Raw genomic sequence first — 20,888 nt, 5'->3', positions numbered from 1 at the left:
TATGTATTATTATTTGCAACATGAACTACCCTATATAGACATTTTGAATTAGGATTTGCTACGGAACCGCAAGCAAGGCCATTATTTCAAAAGTATAGGGTTTATTTAATATAAATTTTTCGTCATATTTGTTGAAATTCTATTTTTATCCCGACAGCTATCAATAAATCGAATGCTCTGACAATAAAAATAAAATAAAATCTGGTGCCTGGGGCTGTTGCAGGCCTGTAATAAGCCATCCAATCATTTAATTTGGCCTGAATGAAATGATGGGATGGCCTACCTGCATGTCTACCTATCCTCCCTGCTACCTGAACACACTCTGCCCGTGCACTCTGCCCGTGCACTCATCGCACATGACCAGAGTCTCCACAGGTCAGGCTGACCTATCGTGAAGCTAGCCAGCTGGTCATGTGTTTTGGGGGAGTGGCTTCGGAGGGGTCCAAAAGGAATAGGGCCTTCAAAAAGTAGCTCATTCTGTCGGGTTCCTCCAAATTGTCTACCCTACCTTTAATGTGATTTGAAGACGACATTAAGGTCATCATTGTGTGGTCTTGCTCAGCTATCACTCATTACAACATTCCTTTGTGTCAGAGAGTCTCCTCTAAGTGGCTGTTAGCCCTGAGGTTCTGAAATATCGAGACTCCCCACCCCAGCGAACCCAAACCAGTCTCTGCAGGACCGGCCCTGGCCTGCACCAGCACCGCCAGCAGGGTCAGAGGTCACCTTGTCTTGGACCTTTGACTGCATCACTTACTTCTTGGCAGAGCACCTACTTATTTACTTTTCGTTTTATTGGTTTGTAGAGTGAGAGTCTCGGACCAAATTCCTGTTCATAAGAAACAGGTTGACTATTTATACATTAATAAAATACACACATTGGATGGAAACAATACAACTCTCTGGTCAAATTTCTTGTCAACAAGAATTTTTAGCCATTCTTGTCACTGGCTCGCCATTGCTTGATGCCTCTTGCAATTTCTAGGAAAGGAAAGCTGTGAAACGCAGCTGTGAAGAGTGCCTACTTCATCACCATACACACAGCTTTAAAACAATTAGCCAACAAAGTAGATTTACCCTCACCTCTGTCACGTCCAGAACTCCAATGAGCTGCTGAAGCATAACGTCATAGGTTCGTTCTTTTTATAGTCTTGAAAGCAAGGTGGGAATGTCCATCTCCAGATTTTTGGAAGAGATATCTTTCATTTGTTGACTATTTATCAAGGAATTCAAATGAATTAATGTATAAAATAATCACCTGCCCTCTAATATAATATTAAAATGTTTCTGTTCCCCTCACATCTAGTGCTATCTTACCCTCTAGGAAAGCCTGTCGGAGCCTCTTCATTCTTCCTGTTACCTGAGAATTCCTTCACCACCAAATCATCTTGTTGGTAATTTATGTCCTAAGGCCAGAGGAGACTCAAGGTATCTAAATGAACATGACCCCTGCAAGAGGTCAAGCAGCCTAAATACTTCCAATCGCTAAAAAAGAAAACCCCTAAAAAAACAGTTTACACTTTGTTTAGAAGGATTCTAGGATTGTATTGGTTAATAGTACTTTTAACTCTGAATTGTATTGTGTATGTAACTCATAGTCATGGTTGATAGTAGTAGTAATAACAGTGGTAGTTCTAGTAGAACCAATACATTAGCTTTATATCCATTGCTGAATTAGCATTACTTGTTTTACTGAGTCTGATTAGACAGGTCACCTGTCAAAGCGCAGGTCATAAAAGAAAGGTGAAATAACCATAATTCATCAAGCACTGAGCACTATGCACGCCTAGGAATTTGTCTCAATGTTCCAGTGTGTGTTTTTAACAAATATAGTACAACAGGACAAGGACAGTGATGACAAGACATAACAAGACAATCAGTGCAACAGGTGATGAAATAAATAATAAATAAAAAACATAAAAACATCACTACGATACAATACAACTTCAATCCCCTGTAGGAGAAATTTGTTAAACTACTACTACTACATTGACTTTCATTGAGCTGGTCTGAGTTGACCTGTAGTATTATTCACCGCCTGTCAAAAGTTACGGAACACAAATCAACTCACATCTCAGTGGAGTTGTAAATCAACACCAGCCCCCTTCCATCGCCCAGGGCTGGAGCAGGGGCCTGGGCCTGGCCCCCTGGGTGCCTCCTCACATATAAAGGAGTAGGAGGGCCCGGCTCTGGGGACACTTTCTCTCCACACCCTGGGCTGGCTGCTGCTGCTGCTTCTGCTGCAGAGGAACCAATGAGCTGACTTCAGCCTGCCAGTCACCCACCACTGCTGCTCTACACATGGTTACGGCTCACATGTCAGCATTCTGATCTCGGATCAGAGTAGAGTGGAGAGGTTTACAGCTGATTTTCAAACGGTGAGTGCATAGAAATAATGTTATTTTCAGTGTATGTATTTCATCTTCGTCATGTGGAACCTTAAATTTAAGCAAACTGTTTGAATCAAATTGTTTGCCAAGATAAATGTGTTCCTCTGGTGGCATGGGGAATCTGATCCATTCTCTCTTTTCTTTTGTGTTTTGTTGATTATCCTGCAGTGGGAGTCATGATGTTCCACACCGGGACATGGGCAGTGCTCCTCTTGGCACTGACAAGTGCTTTGGCCCAAGAATATTTTGAAGACAGAGAAGTGAAGCAGAAATCCAAAGACGTCTTGCACTCAAAGAGTCTTCATGATGGAGAAGGTAGGAAGATATCAGAATGAATCAGACCTTTTTAGTTACACAGTCAATGTAAACAACAGCTTCCTCATCACTTTAATGTAGAGGAAAAGCTGCATGCTTTTGTAGAAGTTCAGCTGGCTACTTTATAATTCCTCCAAAATGATGTCTGTTGGCTTTGGCTGAGCCTAGATGTTAATGGCCTACTGAATCAAAACAGGATATCAGTCTCTATTGGCCAATTGCTGAGACAAAACCATACAATGTCCTAACAATGATGTTCTCCCTGCATCAAACAACACACACACATGCACGCACACAAACACCCCGACACACACACACACTCCCACCCACCCACCCACTCACTCACACACACACACACACACTCACCCCAACACACACACACACACACACATACACACACTCACTCACTCACTCACTCACTCACCCACTCCCACACCCCCACACACCCCAACGCCCACCCACCCACAGCGTCAGTGGACGAGGACTGCGGCCTGGAGCTCTCCTTCCTGCTGGACAGCTCGGAGAGCGCCAAGGAGAACCACGAGCAGGAGAAGAGCTTCGCCATGGACGTGGTGGACCGGCTGCAGGGCCTGCGCCTGCAGACGGGCCGCTCGCTCAGCACCCGGGTAGCGCTGCTGCAGTACAGCAGCCACGTCATCACCGAGCAGACCTTCAAGCAGTGGCGCGGCGCAGAGGACTTCCGGGCCCGCATCACCCCCATCGTGTACATCGGCCACGGCACCTACACCACCTACGCCATCACCAACATGACCAAGATCTACCTGGAGGAGTCCAGCGCCAGGGGCAGCATCAAGGTGGCCATGCTGCTCACCGACGGTTTCTCCCACCCCCGGAACCCCGACATCTTCTCGGCCGTGGCCGACGCCAAGAACCAGGGCGTCCGCTTCTTCACGCTGGGCATCACGCGCACGGCCAACGAGCCCGCCAACGTGGCCCAGCTCCGGCTGCTGGCCAGCGCCCCGGTGTCCCGCTACCTCCACAACCTGCAGGATGCCGACATCATGGACAAAGTCCTCCAAGTGATCGTAAGTACGGCTCCACCACCGGTGGGTCAAACCCAGGGGGTAGGCATGTGGCTCAGGAGGTAGAGCGGGTTGGCTGGTAACCGGAAGGTTGCTAGTTCGATCCCCGGCTCCTCCTAGTCTCCTAGTCGAGTGTCGAGGTGTCCCTGAGTGAGACACTTAAACCTGATTGCTCCCGACGAGCTGGCGGTTGCCTTGCATGGATGACACCGCCTTCGTTGTGTGAATGTGTGCATGAATGAATGAGTGAATGTGAGGCAATATTGTAAATTGCTTTGAGTGGCCACTGGTTAAAAAAGCGCTATGTAACAGCAGTCTATTTGCCATTTACCATTCAAAACCGCTGAGGATTCAATGTGTATATAAGGTGCGATTTGTGCGTTAAGTATGTTCCACGTGTTCTGAGTTTACCTGTGAATGGGCGTGGTCACATTTTTGGGCAGCGACGGCATGGAGGCCATGTCGTGTAGATACAAGCGTGAGAACGTCCATGACAGCCGGAGATTAGGAGTGTGTGCGTCGGAGCTCTTCTGTTGTGTAGAGATAGGGGCTAGACGTCTGCCTCTTGTGGGTTGTAAGGGCAGATGTGGACCTGCTCAGGGATTTGGTCAATATTCATTCAGATGAATGCTGTCGTGTTTGGGGGGGATTACCAGGAGGCCTCCTGTCACATTCCTCACAGTTGAAAGGTTCAGCTCTCAATCCATGATGCACTACTGATTTCTGTGTCTGGTTTAGATTCTTCTTCATTCTTAAGACGTTGTTTCTGTTTTAGTCGACCAAAGCATTTCCACGTAAACACTTATCAAGACAATGTGGGTTATGATATCACGTGTTCACAGCTGAGATCAGAAGTCTCTTAAATTACATTTTCAGTGCTTGGTTTCTCTAAAATAATATTGTCACAATAAACAACAATAAAATCGTTAACAATAAAATCGTTATTGTTACCACAATAAAAGCGTTGTTGTTGATCTGATTGAATGTGTTTGTTGTCTTCCACAGACGGAGTTGGCCAATGAAGGGGTGAGTAGTTCTACACTCACACAGATAGTGATATGTGTATACTGATGTGTAGTCATGTACCAATACGCTGCATATCCATGTGCTGCTGCCTGAAGCTCACACCGTGTGTTCTGTGAAGTGCCCTCTAGCGCAGACGTGTGCCTGTGACAAAGGAGAGAGAGGACCGGCGGGCCCTGCGGTACGTGCCCACACACACACACACACACACACACACACACACACACATATAGATGTACAGACACACACACACACACACACACACACACACACACACACACATGAACACACACACACACACACACACACCCACACACACACACACACACACACACACACACACACAGATACACACTCTCAGCACTCAGCTCCAGAGGGCCTGTCAAAGTGTGTTTATTCCTGACATTTTGTGAAGTGGGAAGACTCTAATCTTATTCTGATACCACAGGAATGGCAACCTTCTGTCTGAACAATCAGGATAATTGTGAGCCCTCCACCATAGCTCGCAGGCGTGAATCTGGTAGATGCAAAGCGACTTCAAAGTGGGTCCTCCTAACCCGCACATTCTGGTAGTAATCCTCGGGCGCCGGCAGGAAGAGACACATAGATCCCCAGGAAGACATATTTGTTCCGACTCGGTTATTGAGTTTCCTTATCCCGCATGACATGGAATCCACGGAAACCAGAGGGATGACATTTGGATCTGGCGTGACTCCTCATAAAACCTGAACTTTGACCTGCAGAAACACACACTGCTGGGGTCAGGCACATAAGGGATGGAGAGCAGAGGAACGGACCAAGAGTTGAACATTGAGGCGGTCGTGGGATGCTTCTGATTCTGTAAAACTGTCCATCCAAGCTGCTCCTAGTTGAGTTATCATCCTTCATCCCTGACCCTTCATCTGACGAATACACAAAAACGAAGAAGTAAACTTATAATGCTGCTCAAAAGTCTTGGTGTCATGCATGAAAAGCACATGACAGCGATACAACACCATCCGACCGGCAGGTAGTCAGCATCTAATTGGTCAGCTCAGTGAGTGTCTTCATCCTGTGCTGGCAGATGGCTACCTGGCCGTTAACCAGGTGCTTCCACCTCAGAGGGATTCCACACATTCTTACCTGCAGACGGAGTGGTCCCATTAGTTTAATGATCACAGACCAGTGGTTACTGGTGGCCCACCACACGCTGTCCAGGTGCTGCGAAGAACTATGACCCCTTGACCCAGGGGACAAGATCCCTCATGTCCACCTCCTCTTCCTCCTCATCCCCCTCCTTCTCCTCCACCTCTCCTCCTCCCTTCTCCTCCCCCCCTCCTCCTCAATCCCTGACGAAAAACATTGCTCACACACACATACACCAGCACAGACACACACACCTACCTGAATGCATAAACACATGCACTCGCACACACAATCACACACACAATCACACACACACACACACACACACGCGCACACACGCACGCACGCACACACACACACACACACACACACACACACACACACACACACACACATGAATATGAAGCAATATAGAGACATAGCGAGAGACACACACGTAAACACACACAACCACACACACATACATACACACCCAAAATCAATGCAAGCACACACATGTCAGCGCAAATGCAAAATGACATCCCCACATCAGCTCCCTCTGTTCTGCTGAAGTGCTCTTGTAGCCAAACACACACGTGCCATGTCAAATCAAGATAACGTCATGTTCTCTGTGTTTGCCAAGAGTTTCGGGGAACAGATCGGTGAACTCCTGATGCTGATCCTGTCTTCATTCCACAGGGCAAGAAGGGTCGTCCAGGCGATGACGGCGCACCCGGACTCAAAGGCTACAAGGTTCCTGCTTTTCATTCCCTAGTCACACTTCTCTCAGCACTTTGGCCTTGTTTTGTATTCCTCTGTTCCTGAACCCCATGATGGGTTGTCTGCTGGACCCCAGAGACGATGACAGAAACAATGAGTGTCTGACATTGACGAATTAACTGAATTAGTGTTGTGCTTTCAAACCAGGGCGAGGCAGGACTGAGTGGTCTACCTGGACGAGAAGGCCCGGAGGTACGCGTTCCATCCATCCTACATTCATTCATTCATTCATTCATCCCACACGAGCCCATTACTATCTGACCCTAACGTATCGCCATGATGTCTCCTCACAGGGGAAACCAGGCTACAAAGGAGAGAAGGTTGGTCGTGATGCCTCCTCATGCTACTGAGACACTGAGATATTGTTATTAGATACATGAACATTGTTATGAATTCCTCTCCAGGGTGAGGGCGGTGAGTGTGGTACTCCTGGAAGCAAAGGAGACAAGGTAGGCCTTCTACTGGAGCAGATGTTGCTGTATGCCCTCCCCTTATGGGTTTGGTGAAATAACCATGACATTGTGTTTTGTTACTGTCCTGTGTGTGTGTGTGTGTGTGTGTGTGTGTGTGTGTGTGTGTGTGTGTGTGTGTGTGTGTGTGTGTGTGACCAGGGCTCGGAGGGTCCAGTTGGAATAAGGGGAACCAGAGGTCTGCAGGTGAGCATCAGAGATCTTACTGTTGTTGTTATTGGTGTTAAAGTTGGAGTTGTGGTGGTGGTTGTGGTTAATTGCTGACATTTATTACACACCACATTACACCAAAGAGCATGTTTCACTGGGTTCAGTCTATGTCATTGGGGTGTTTGTGGATTTAAAGACCAAGAATATGTAGGAAATAATCTGCATTAATTTCCCCTGCACACATAAACACATACATTTGCATACACACACACACACACACACACACACACACACACACGCACACACACATTTCTGCACATATCTGCACACTGACATACAATCACACACACACACACATACACACACACACCTCTGCACTTACAAACACACAAACACACACACACAACAACATGCATCGTGTGTGTCCCAGGACCACCGGCAGCGTGTGTGTTATTCACGGTGTCCTCTTCCTCCCCAGGGGTTCCCGGGTCCCCATGGTGACGGGGGGCCAGAGGGGCTGCAGGGGAAGCAGGTGAGGATGGCCGCAACGCGCCCCTCTGCCGGGACCTTCACACATCTGACTTTACGGGTCTAAACACGAGGGCATGAGGGTTTATCACCCAGGCCGTGTGGGAAGAGGGGCCACCTCTATGGTAATAGGCACCTGTGACGGGGCCTTCCCCATCATTAGTACTGGAAGGGAAGAGAATAGGAATTAGGAGCAGATGCAGCTTTCCCTTACGCTCCGCATCCTGCTGCTAAACACAGAGCAAGGAGCGCCTGCAGCCTCGTGTAGCCTTCCCCAACGGGGGGACGGTTAATGACATGGGATGAACACCCGTGTTATAAGTGTGCGTGAGAGAGGGAGAGGGAGAGAGAGAGAAAGAGAGAGAGAGAGGGGGAGAGAGAGAGAGAGATGGGGGAGAGAGGGAGAGGTAGGATGGAGAGAGTGTGTGTGTGTGTGTGTGTGTGTGTGTGTGTGTGTGTGTGTGTGTGTGTGTGTGTGTGTGTGTGTGTGTGCACATGTGCCAAAGCTCTGTCTGTTGTTATGAACACACAGATGTGCTGATGGAAAAGCACGGAGGAATAAAGGAAGCTGTTGTTGGCTAGTATCCAAACGCTGATATGAACACTCCACACGTCATTCAGTTTAGCCTTTTTGGTGTATTTCGTTTTTTGTTATTTTGGGAGGGGGGGAGGGGGGGGTTGCAGTGTGCAAGCTGTGTTTAAGTGCACAGAAATTCATTGAGAAGTCGTTTTCTACTTCAATGATCCGCAACTGTAAATGTACAAGTGTACATTCAAACGGAATAAGACCTTTTCTGTTCTTTGATAAACATCTGTGAATAAGACATTTTGATGCAAATAGCCTCCAGCACAATCCATTTCATTGTGTGGAGGATTAATGCTGTGTGCTCAAGCTAGGAGACATTTCTAGAACCCCGGAGACAATCCAAGCCCGGACTTGTAGGAAAGGGTTCAAATTCTCTCCCGCCTTCCTGATTTGAAACACTTTATGTCGGGATGTTTAGATACACAAGGATGTTAATGCATCTTTGTTTCACTTTAGCCTAACTCTAGTCTTGCATACAAAGATGTGCGGTTTCACTGATTCTGAAGTAGAATCAGTAAAGTAGAATCAAATTCAAAAGGTAAAATTTAATCATTCATCAAGTATAATAATATAACACAAAAAATGCAATATATTGCTAAATATTAAGTCAAATGAATCAAATGACTCAAACCACAACAATTTTACAGTTTTCTATTGAGCATTTAAGTACGTTCTAATGGGATCTTAAGTTCATTCTCTATGTTCATTCTCTAAGTGCATTTGTCTGTTTGATGGCAGGGTGAACGTGGGCCCAGTGGGCCGCCTGGGGTTCAGGGTGAAACAGGCATCGGCCTGGCAGGACCTAAGGTACTGTTCATTTCTAAATCCTGTCCATTTCATACTTCTTGTTGTATCCAGACCGTGTGTGTTCACATGCGTCACGAGTGTGAATCCTACTCTGGACTGATCTGGTTTGGGTTCTGTCTGTCTCCAGGGTGACATCGGGTACCAGGGCCGGGCTGGCCCACCCGGCCCCCCAGGGACGGGGGAACCGGGAGCGTCTGTGAGTTCAGAACACAACACACGACCAAGAACCCATCATTCAAACATCGGTAGAAAGGACAGGCGTTGGCCGGCGACAAACATATTGTTTTGTTATTTTGAATCACTGAACAATGGTTTTATTTTATTTTATTCACGTTATTTATATATAATTTACTTGTAACTCAAAATGTAAATACCATGTTATAAAATGGTATTAACATGTTAAAACATTGTTTGATGTAATGATGAACCCCATGTCATCCAACGGGAGACTAGCGGTTGATAAATGGTCTGAGACGTAAGGGGACACACTCTCATCTCTCCGGTTTGTTTTGGTGACATGGCCGTCTCTCTTTCCTATCAGGGGCCTCAGGGACCACAGGGGGCACAAGGAGAGAGGGGGCCCCATGGCGAGGGACTACCTGGACCAAAGGTATGATCGCGTGTCACAGGAGAAATGAAAAGAACCAAAACGATGTTTGAACAATAGACACTGTTCGGGGTCAATCTCAGGAACACCATAAACTACTGACTTTACACTATACACTATATATTATACACTACATACTATATACTATATACTACACACTATATACAATATATTACATATACTAAGGCCTGCAGCTCAGATGGAAGACAGAAGGTATTCCTGCAATGCGACTGAACATGCACATTTTGCCAATATCAGTTTTGAGCAGTTGCTTGGCAACAGCGTTGAGAGAGATGCAACCCTGTCAGGAAGCTATTTCCCCATCTCCAGCAGCCTCCTAGCTGGCTGTGGAACCACATCATGTACCAGCACGAGAGCATACTTCACCGATGGGGACAGATCGAAGAGAATGGAATCAGCCTCATGTTATGTAATTCTGCTCTTGTGGAAGACAGAGGCTTCATCTGTCTTGAGCAGACCCTGGTGTGTTCCGACCCATTTAGGACTGCTGTTCACTGGAGAGATATCACTCCACAATCCTTCTAGCGTGCTACGCCTGTGGAAACAATGCATCTCCCCCTTCTTCAAGCTTAAACATGCTCCAGACATGGATATAAACAATATCTGCACACACACACCCAACGCGGTAACACATGCACAATTGTACAAATACAGAATAAGTACAAATAGATTAGTTCTGTAATTGTCGTTTGGAACTTCGTGTCGTTTTCCTTAGAGGACTCAAGAAACAGCCAGAAAGATTGAGTAATTTATTTTCTTTTAAGGATAGGACTCGGATTCAAACCTAATAATTGCATATTTGGGGTTTGAGATGTTGATAACCACAGGCGCAGACACATCATCTAACCACAGCATTGTGGTTGAACTTCGTAAATTACGAAACTCATAAAAGCTGACATCCTCCCACAGAGTATAATTCTGCCATTTACCCCCAGGAGGACATCCACACACTTTTGGATTTAATGTCAGACAATGGAAGATTACCCAAAGCCAAAATACCCTGAAGCAAGCATCTGTTAGAATCCTAGTAATTTGTGTAAAATCTAGGGCTGGTAGGGGAAATCCAATGATAAATGTATAGGAAAAGCGACACACTTAAACACATTGAGTTACTTAGATATAAATTTGTATTTGTCTGTGTTGTGTTTTTCAGGCCATAAATATGTTGTCACTCACAACCCTGCAACTGCATGCAATTATAATGCAATTAATCACACACACAGGCACACACACAGGTGCATACACACACACACACACACACACACACACACACACACACACACACACACACACACACACACACACACACACACACAATCACACAATCGCACACACACACACACACACACACACACACACACACACACACACACACACACACACACACTTTTCTGCACAGTTGCTATAGGATACTCCATATCTTGCAACAGGCTGTGACTCGCTGCTCTGCCTACTTTTGTGTGGAGCTGGCCGGGGACCAGTGGTAAGTGGCTCTACGTGTGTGTGACAGACACAGACGGCTCACCGGGGATCTGCTTTGTTCCACAGGGGGACCGGGGCCTGGGGGGCCCTCGGGGGACCAGGGGACAGACGGGAATGGGGATCAAAGGGGAGAAGGTAGGCAGTAAATGCATCAGGTGATGAATGCGTTCCACATAAAAAAACCTGTGTGTCTGCCCCGCTCTGGTTTCATTAAGGCACGAGGGGAGACGAGCCCCAACTCGTCTGAGAACTGTGGAACCTTTAGGGCAGGACATGGTGTCGTTGTGTTATTAAATATAAGGGGGAAATGAAAACATTTCCAGAGTCATAGTTTCCTTGCAGTGTGAGGAAATGATCAGTTTCACAAATGTCATGTTATGATTGTAAAGATTGTAGCTCTTTGTCGATGATTGAAAGTAGACAAACCATCCATTAACGTAGAGGACTATATGCATCGTATAGTCCTATACGTTTAGCCTAGCTTATGAGCTAGGAACACTGTCTTCCCGCCATTCTCGCCTTATTCATCTGACTGATGACAGATGTTTTGCCCCCCAGGGAGAAATTGGATCTCCTGGTTTAACAGGACCGCTTGGATTGGCAGGAGTGGGCATTCAGGGAGAGAAGGTGAGCATGATGTTAACATCTATTTGCGACACACAGTCGGGTGGCAAGGGTGTCTGACCCCCAGCCAAAAGGTTCTGGGTTCAAATTTTAAAGGCCCTTCTAGGGACAGGCATTGGAAATTAGCTAAGGCTACAAATGCTATGATGCTTTCTGTTGGATTGTTGTACAATCCACATGACTTGTATCTGTCCCTATCAAATAAACCATAAGTAAGTAAGTAAGTAAATCCCGATGTCTGAAGTGTACCTGTCGGCCCCCTGCTGTGAGCAAGGTGCCAACTTGTCGTATAATAGAATAGAAATACTGTATTGATCAATAAAGATATCCAAATAAAGACTAAATAAAATACATGGGGAAACACAACAACAAAATCCACCTGAGCAATCATCCACAACCAACAGCACAGGTTATATTAGAATGAGTACAAATAAAAACTACAAATAAATAATGAATACAATACAATGTAATTGCACTAGTAAAAAATAATTGTTTTTTGCACTAAGATGAATATTACACTAGAATTAATATAAATGACATGCGTCTCAATAAAGTCCCTCTGGATACGCGTGTTACTGGTACTTTGCACACACACTAACATTAAACATACATAAACCACTGCCAGTAACACCACTCTCTGTTTTATTTCCAGGGTGTGGAGGGGCCCCGAGGTCCCCCAGGGGCCAGGGGCCAGCAGGGAGAAGGATTACCTGGATCAAAGGTTTGTGAAAAGTGACCCAGGAAGCACGTCTTCCAGAGAGTCTATAAGTTGGGGTTAGGGGTATACTCTAAACCAAGCCTTTACTTTGATGCTCCTGAGGGCATAGTAAATGTGTCACAGTCCCCTCTGCCTACTGGTTCAAAATGATATGGTTTCGACCGGAAAGTTCCTTAAGTCGATTCCCTCCCGTTTATTAACGTCCACTCACTCACTGTTCCCCCCACTTTCCCCCGCATTACAACTGCTACCGGCAGTTATCCCTTAAAGGTCCCATGATATGTCACCAGGTGTGAGTGTGATTAGCCGTTACAACCCGTTTTGAAAATCTGGCTCGCTTCAATTTGCAAGCTGGCCCCATATGACGTCATATGGGGCCATGTTACCTCCCCTTTCTCTGCTTGGCCCGCCCAGAGAATTTGGCCCACCAATGAGACAATGAGCTAGGACTGTGCGAGCGCCACATGTGTGTGTGTGTGTGTGAATACACACACTGTAACGCAAGTGTTCTTTGTTATTTGGATAACCGTTCTGCTGTTGGTGTTATGGCGCATAACACGCAACACAACGGGGCTCCGACGGACAATCCTGGGCAACAATCCTTTTCTCCTCCATGTCGTGGTTCCCAATTTCTTCTCAACCAACCAGACGCAGACAACCCTGGGCAACAATCATGGGCAGCAATCCCTTTCTCCTCCATTTCGCGGTTCAGTCTGTACTTAATATTGACGTGGAAGTGGAAGAACCAGAGGCGTCTGAGAACCCAACGCAGTCGTTTGAGATTCATAATATCATCCGGAGGCGCAAACAGCTTTTGACCATGATAATATATATTATATTATCTAAATATAATATGATATTATTTAGATATAGAGCTCCAGGACCCGGAGTGTTCAGTGTTCCACTGTAAACACTAGCGCATGGTACCCAGGGCCACACCCCCACCCTCCACCCATGACCCGCCTCTAAAAACAGCACATTTGTGGAGAGCTCATTGTGTGACTGGCTCATATTGGCTGTAACTCTGCACCAAGGCTGAATTTCTTAAACGTCTTCAAGTACTGAATTAGGGGCCCACTAACACCTATATTAAAGCATCCATAAAATAGCATGCCATGGGACCTTTAAGAGAGCAGATCTCACCGTCTGCTACACAGGAGGGTGGTAGTAACAGTCCCACCACTAGAGGACTCTGTTGAGTCAGCTCAGCAGAGCCAGCAGCAGGAGTGATGTTCTGCTGTACCCTGAAATGTTTCTGTAGGAAATTACATTAACATGTAAGCAGCATATTTGTATTTGTAATAAAAACCAACAGGTGGAAAGCCTTCTCTTCACTAGCCTATAATGATGTATTCACAAAGTTATATTTGTTACATTTAGATTAACAACAAAGAAAGCTGTCTTTGTAGGATTTTTCCAATCTCAACATCAATGTTTTGTTTGCTGAATGTATTTTCTAGGGAGACCAAGGCTTCCCCGGAGAACAGGGATCCACAGGAGAGAGAGGTTTTGGCGAGCCCGGTACAAAGGTATGCGTGCTGATCTTCTCACACCGATAACACCCAACAACATTATCATTCACGTGTGACTTTGGAGAGCAATTGTTGTTTGCAGTGTGAATGAATACATTAAACACCCTAACACACGTGCACTGCTCCCATCGTGTGTCAAGGGAGAGCCTGGCTCCGGCGGGCTGGCTGGTCTGCCTGGTCTTCCTGGAGAAGACGGGGCTCCAGGGCAGAAGGTACAGCACCCCTCAGAGCTAGTCCCACCAGTCCCTCCAGGAACCAGCTTATTGGCTCCCATCCGATCCAAAAATCAAGACGATTCTTCATTCATGATGATTTTTTACAAAAATTCATGACGATTTTTTACAAAATTCTAAGTATCTCCTTTATGACTACAATCTGTTTAACAAGCCGAGCTGATGACGGCAGGTCTTAAAGCTTGGTTCTTTGTGTCTGGACTCTATCCTCCCTAGGGTGAAGCTGGTTTAACGGGCTTAAGAGGTGCTGAGGGAGCTACAGGTGTCGGCACTCAGGGAGAAAAGGTTTGTTTGTCAAGTGTTGACAACATATGGGCCTCTTTCATCTCGTGGCGGCCATCTTGGTTCTTAACTTGAGCTGGGAGGGGGACTGAATGAGAAAGGCCGTTCCCCCACCCTGCTGGAGTTTAGAAACAAGATGGCGGCCACGAGGTGATTAAGGACCATGGTGCCTGTATTCAGGTATGGGTAAGGTTTCAGTTCAATCATGCTTTTTGTGTTTTCGTCTCCCAGGGCGACCAGGGTCAGAGAGGGATCAGAGGGCTACATGGACCCCCCGGGATGAGTGGACCTTCTGGGCCAAAGGTGAACACAGGGCAACCATTCAGCTAACCCTAACCCACGAGATACAATTAAAAAACAATAACATTGTACAATCACGTGATGGCTGATTTCAGGCCCATTTGTCATCAATGCATCCAATCAAAACGTCCTCGTAAACATTAAGAGAAAAGTTGGTTCTGTGTCTTCCAGGGAGAACCGGGGACCCCCGGCCGGCTGGGCCTTCCTGGGCCCCAGGGACGGTCCATAGCAGGTCCCAAGGTAACGCACACACACACAGGCATGCACGCACGTACACACACGCAAGAATACACGCAAACACCCGCACACACACCAGAGAGGCACACAAACACACACATATACAAACACACACACACACACACACACACACACACACACACACACACACACACACACACACACACATACACACACACACACACACACAATATATCACAGTGTCACTTGGCACAGGAACTGACAGGTTCACCCCTGGCCTGCGGTGTGAGATCTCTTGGATCGAGTCCAGAGCAATGCATCATCTCATCGGGTTGCATATCCCAACAGATCCGAACCCTTCTGTAACATTGTTTTCCCCTTTCTTGGACGCCACTTCCAGGGAGATCTCGGCCCCTCTGGTCCCTCCGGGCCCGTGGGAGAGACAGGACACGGGCTGCCCGGCCCTAAGGTAAGCTCTGCCCTGTGACTTGTCTCTCTTCCTCTGGTGTGAACCATTCCTAACCAACATTGTGACACCCAGAGCACCCTGAGGAGACGGTACTCACCAGTTCTGTGTTGACAGGGCGATCGCGGTCACATAGGTCTCCCCGGCTACGTGGGTCCGAAAGGCGAGGGCTTCCCCGGCCCCATGGTGGGTACAGCTCATAAACAGTGATACAATATCGCCCAGCAGGCAGCCATGTGTATGTGTGGAACATGCAAATGAGGGAATGTGATGTCATGGTATGATGTAATGTTCCACAGGGTCCTCCCGGCTTGCCTGGTTTGAGCGGAGAGCAGGGTCCTGAAGGTGTAGGAGTCCCAGGGCCCAAGGTTGGTACAACATAACATGGTAATTTTACACCCGTAAGAGCACAGCATCCATGTGTGTGTGAGTGTGAGTGTGAGTGTGTGTGAGTGTGTGAGTACTTGCTGTACAGTTAATACTGACATGTCTCCTGTCCCCTAGGGAGACATGGGCTTCAGGGGACTGCCCGGTTTACCAGGCCAACAAGGAGAAGGATTACAGGGAGCCCCAGTAAGATCAACCATCACGTTAAACAAATCGATCCTCTAACCATAGTTTGGGGATAGTTCGGACATAGTGAATACCAGTTCTATGGGGGTCGGGGTCTAGTTCTCTGCACATCCAAACTGTCTGATCCTTTAGGGCCTTACCGGGAGACCGGGACCCTCAGGACCATCTGGACCTCCAGGGGACGGTATCCAAGGCCCAAAGGTATATATCGCCCGCATGGATTATAGTTCACCATTCAAACATACATCCCCTTGTTGATCACCCTTGGGCAGACAAGGATGTGATCCACAATCTTTGCTTGGACTTAATTAATATGTTGGATCGGTTTGATTGAACACCACTCACTGTTCGCCCGTGCATCATGATTACAGGGTGAGCCGGGGTCTCAGGGTGTGACCGGGCCCAGAGGGACTGCAGGGGAGGGGCATTCTGGCCCTAAGGTAGGAGGTCCTCTGTGAGTTCTGGAACCCTTTCAGTGGCACCCGATGAGGGCTGCTTGTGACCCTGATGTCCTCCTGTGACAGGGCGACCGCGGAGCTCAGGGCGAGAGAGGGCTAAAGGGGGTGAAGGGGGAAGTGGGAGACCATGGAATCCCCGGAGAGTCTGTAAGTTAAACGTGATATGCGTCCTATAAATATTAATATGATAAACACTTTGTATCATATATACACACAAGTTAGTAGTATGAGAGGCTCAAGTCTAGGGCTGAATTGTTCAGTGTCATTTATTACGATGAAGGCTTCATCGTAATAAACTTTGTTATTATCATATTAAAATGCAGGAAATTATTTAATTCTAATTCTGTTTTTTCATCCCCTAGGGAAGGCAAGGGGAGAAGGGATTGGCAGGACTCACAGTAAGTTTGTATGAACTGTGAACCATTCATCAACTACAGTCAAGACGAGTGACCATAGAGCTACTGACCCTTCTCTAACTCTCCTCCTTGTGTTTCTCAGAGAGACGACATCATAAAGCTGATCAAAGAAATATGTGGTGAGGACCAAAATCAAGCAGCCATATTAAACAGATACTTATGTTGATTACGCCCTGGTAATCAACATAACTGGTAACTATATATGTGGCTCAGGAGGTAGAGCGGGTTGGCTGGTAACTGGAAGGTTGCTAGTTCAATCCCCGGCTAGCCGGGGAGTGTCTGAGCGAGGCACCTCACCCTAACTGCTCCCGACTGTCACCTTGCATGGCTGACACCGCCGTCGGTGTGTGAATGTGTGCATGAATGGGTGAATGTCAGGCAATATTGTAGATGCGGGCCATTTACATTTACCATACACGTGTGTTACCGTACACCACGGTAATCAACACTCTTCACATGTGTGTTCCTGCTCCTCAGGCTGTGGGGTCAAGTGCAAGGAGCGGCCGATGGAGCTGGTGTTTGTCATCGACAGCTCCGAGAGCGTCGGCCCAGAGAACTTCGAGATCATCAAGGACTTTGTGACGCGGCTGGTGGACCGCACCACGGTGGGCCGCAATGCCACGCGCATCGGCCTGGTGCTCTACAGCCTGGACGTGCACCTGGAGTTCAACCTGGCGCGCTACGCCACCAAGCAGGAGGTGAAGCAGGCCATCCGCAAGATGCCCTACATGGGTGAGGGCACCTACACCGGCACGGCCATCCGCAAGGCCACCCAGGAGGCCTTCTACAGCACCCGCAACGGGGTCCGCAAGGTGGCCATCGTCATCACGGACGGACAGACGGACAGGCGCGAGCCGGTGAAGCTGGACCTGGCGGTCCGCGAGGCGCACGCTGCCAACATCGAGATGTACGCGCTGGGGATCGTCAACTCCTCGGACCCGACCCAGGCCGACTTCCTGCGGGAGCTGAACCTCATCGCCTCGGACCCCGACACGGAGCACATGTACCTCATCGATGACTTCAACACTCTGCCAGGTGAGCGTCTGAATGAGGTCTTCTGAAGCGTCGATTCAGGTTCTGTGACAGCGCAGTACCGTTCTTGTATATTTGCGATGACTCTGAAAACATCTTGACTTCTCTTCTCGTCTTTTTTCAGCGCTGGAGTCTCAGCTGGTCAGCCAATTCTGTGAAGATGAAACCGGTGCACTTATCTACAACCGCGTGACCAACGGATATGGGAATGGTAATGGCCATAATGGTAACAGCTATAATGGTAATGGCCATAATGGTAATGGCAATAATGGTTATGGCAACAACGGAAATGTACTGAATGGATACATTGAGGAACGCATCACACACACCCATACCAGCCACGGGAATACTGGCCATGGCAGGCATGGAAGCACCAGCCACGGCAACAATGGGGATGGGAGGGCAGAGTCTAACAACAGCGGCTTCATCACCACTGAGGAGGAGCTGGAGAACAGGAGACTCATCCACAGCCAGAGTCCCATCCGGAGCCGCGGAGACACTTTCGCCCTGCCCATCAACGCCGGGCCCCTCCCAGCTAAGGTTAGTTTGAAAGAATCCAAGTCAACACCTGGCTTCAGGCATTTTTTTAATTAGGAGGTCGCCGCCCCGATATAGGGCGGCATGTGGCTCAGGAGGTAGAGCGGGATGGCTGGTAACCGGAAGGTTGCTAGTTCGATCCCCAACTCTTCCTAGCTGAGTGTCGAGGTGTCCCTGAGAAAAACACCTCACCCAAACTGCTCCCGACGAGCTGGCTGTCGCCTTGCGTGGCTGACACCGCCGTCGGTGTGTGAACGTGTGCATGAATGGGTGAATGTGAGGCAATATTGTAAAGCACTTTGAATGGCCACTGTTTAGAAAAGCGCGGTATAAATGCAGTCCATTTACCATGTAACTTTTCATAAATGTTCTCTGCTCATTCACGTTTCTCCTGTTTGAAACAAGGTGGAGGAGGACGACGGAGAGGACCTGGACTTTAAGACCCACGTGCGCGGGGTTAAAACGCTGACCATGGTCAATAAGACGACCTCCGTGTCGCCTGTGAAGGAGAGCTCCCATCTCATGGACACCATCCTGTCCTCTACCTCGATTGTGTCATCACCATCGTCCTCTTCATCGTCATCGTCATCTTCGTCATCATTGTTCTCATCGTCATCATCTTCTTTACCGTCTTCATCATCGTCATCTTCATCTTCATTACCATCATCATCATCATCATCATCATCATCAATATCATCAGAGGTGACCTCATCAACTTCTGGCATCATCACTACCTTCTCCGCCAATCAGGTCCAACCGGGGTCAATCACAACCTCAGGTAAGCAGGAAGTACTTTTTGCTCAAACTCACCATTGAAACCAAATCCAAACAAATCCAAAGCAACTTACATTAAGTACATTTGTCAGAAGAAAGAGAAACAACAATGTATCGCTGTCTGTACACTAAGGATGTTCATAGAACCAAGTGCCAAGCACTAACAATCGCTAGGTTAACCCATTCCCTGTATACAACAACGATAGCTAGGATAAGATGCTACACAATACTAAATACTATTCCTAAGTGCAAGGACATATAACATACAATAAGTGCGTACATTAACTGCCAGGACGTACAACATACAATAAGTGCATACATTAAGTGCCAGGACGTACAACATACAATAAGTGCGCACATTAAGTGCCAGGACGTACAACATACAATAAGTGCGTACACTAAGTGCCAGGACGTATAACATACAATAAGTGCGTACACAAAGTGCTAGGATGTACAACATACAATAAGTGCGTACAGCAAGGTAGACACATTACATGACACCACATGACATCTCACCCGCGTGAGATGGTTCTGTCAGTGTCTACCTCCATCAGCGCCAGCTGCAGCCTGCCCCTGAGCCAAGGCACCTGCAGGGATTACACCATCCTGTGGTACTATGACAAGCAGGCCAACTCCTGCGCTCAGTTCTGGTACGGAGGCTGCGGAGGCAACGAGAACCGCCATGACACGGAGGAGGAGTGCAAGAAGACATGCGTGGTCTCCTGGATAGGTACTACACGCCACTGAGGTCACCGTCACGGTCTAAGCTGCCGTTAGGCTTTTGTCTTGTTAATCTCTTCCTCTTTGTTGTTTCCCTCAGTTGGATAAGCAGGAGGAGAAGTGTGCTGTCAGCTCAAGACCCGAGATCCTTCAGGAACCTATCAGAATGAAGTGGATTTTTAATTGATGTTTCTACTTACAGTAGAAGGAGAGGTTTTTTTGATACACTAGATAGATTTTGGGTTAACCCATCTGAGTCAAATATGGTTTACCAGTTCACTATGGAGGGCATTTTGTATATTGCCTCAAAATAATCGACTTCATCAATGAGCCATTTGCTACATGGACTGAATTGTATGTGGTCTTGGTTTGATATGCGCTGTTGAAACAAATGTAACACATGCTCTGAATATTTTTGTATTTGTATAGCGTTGATTCCCTTTCTGAAAGAATTAGGGCATATGATAGCATTTGCTTTGATTGTCGATGAAAAAAAAAATATATTGAATGTAAATGTGTTTGTCTGTGTCTAAAATCTCAGAATCTTATTTTTTTCCAATCATTATCTCACTGAATTTTTATACTGTTGTGAAAGGGGAAAGTTCATACTAAAAATAAAACAGATATTTGTACAATTTCGACTCCTATTTGTTTCCTTTTTTACACAATTGTGTGTATTCGATAGTTACTATTTATTTCATTAATTCATATTCATGAAT

The 20,888-nt window shown here is 47.1% G+C and overlaps 1 protein-coding gene across 1 annotated transcript; it reads left to right on the top strand.

Annotated features, from left to right (window-relative positions):
- Positions 1-287: 287 nt before the first annotated feature.
- On the top strand, positions 288-20,277 carry col28a2a (collagen, type XXVIII, alpha 2a; the record flags this gene model as incomplete). Its single annotated transcript, XM_084478947.1, has 35 exons — positions 288-375; positions 2,559-2,705; positions 3,174-3,772; positions 4,893-4,952; positions 6,575-6,628; positions 6,803-6,847; positions 6,949-6,975; positions 7,060-7,104; positions 7,267-7,311; positions 7,754-7,807; positions 9,128-9,196; positions 9,324-9,392; positions 9,738-9,806; positions 11,373-11,441; positions 11,865-11,933; positions 12,583-12,651; positions 14,109-14,177; positions 14,321-14,392; positions 14,630-14,698; positions 14,927-14,998; positions 15,167-15,235; positions 15,594-15,662; positions 15,777-15,845; positions 15,959-16,027; positions 16,164-16,232; positions 16,365-16,433; positions 16,604-16,672; positions 16,757-16,837; positions 17,053-17,088; positions 17,189-17,225; positions 17,584-18,141; positions 18,263-18,678; positions 19,081-19,453; positions 19,988-20,179; positions 20,270-20,277. The coding sequence occupies 35 exons, from the start codon at positions 288-290 to the stop codon at positions 20,275-20,277; spliced, it is 4,044 nt and encodes a 1,347-aa protein (XP_084335073.1).
- Between the last annotated feature and the right edge of the window lie 611 nt (positions 20,278-20,888).

Source organism: Micromesistius poutassou (genome assembly GCF_964030765.1).
Source record: "Micromesistius poutassou genome assembly, chromosome: 14".
NCBI lineage: Eukaryota > Metazoa > Chordata > Actinopteri > Gadiformes > Gadidae > Micromesistius > Micromesistius poutassou.
The sequence above is the reverse complement of the archived record's forward strand: the minus strand, read 5'-3'. Positions and strand labels throughout refer to the sequence as shown.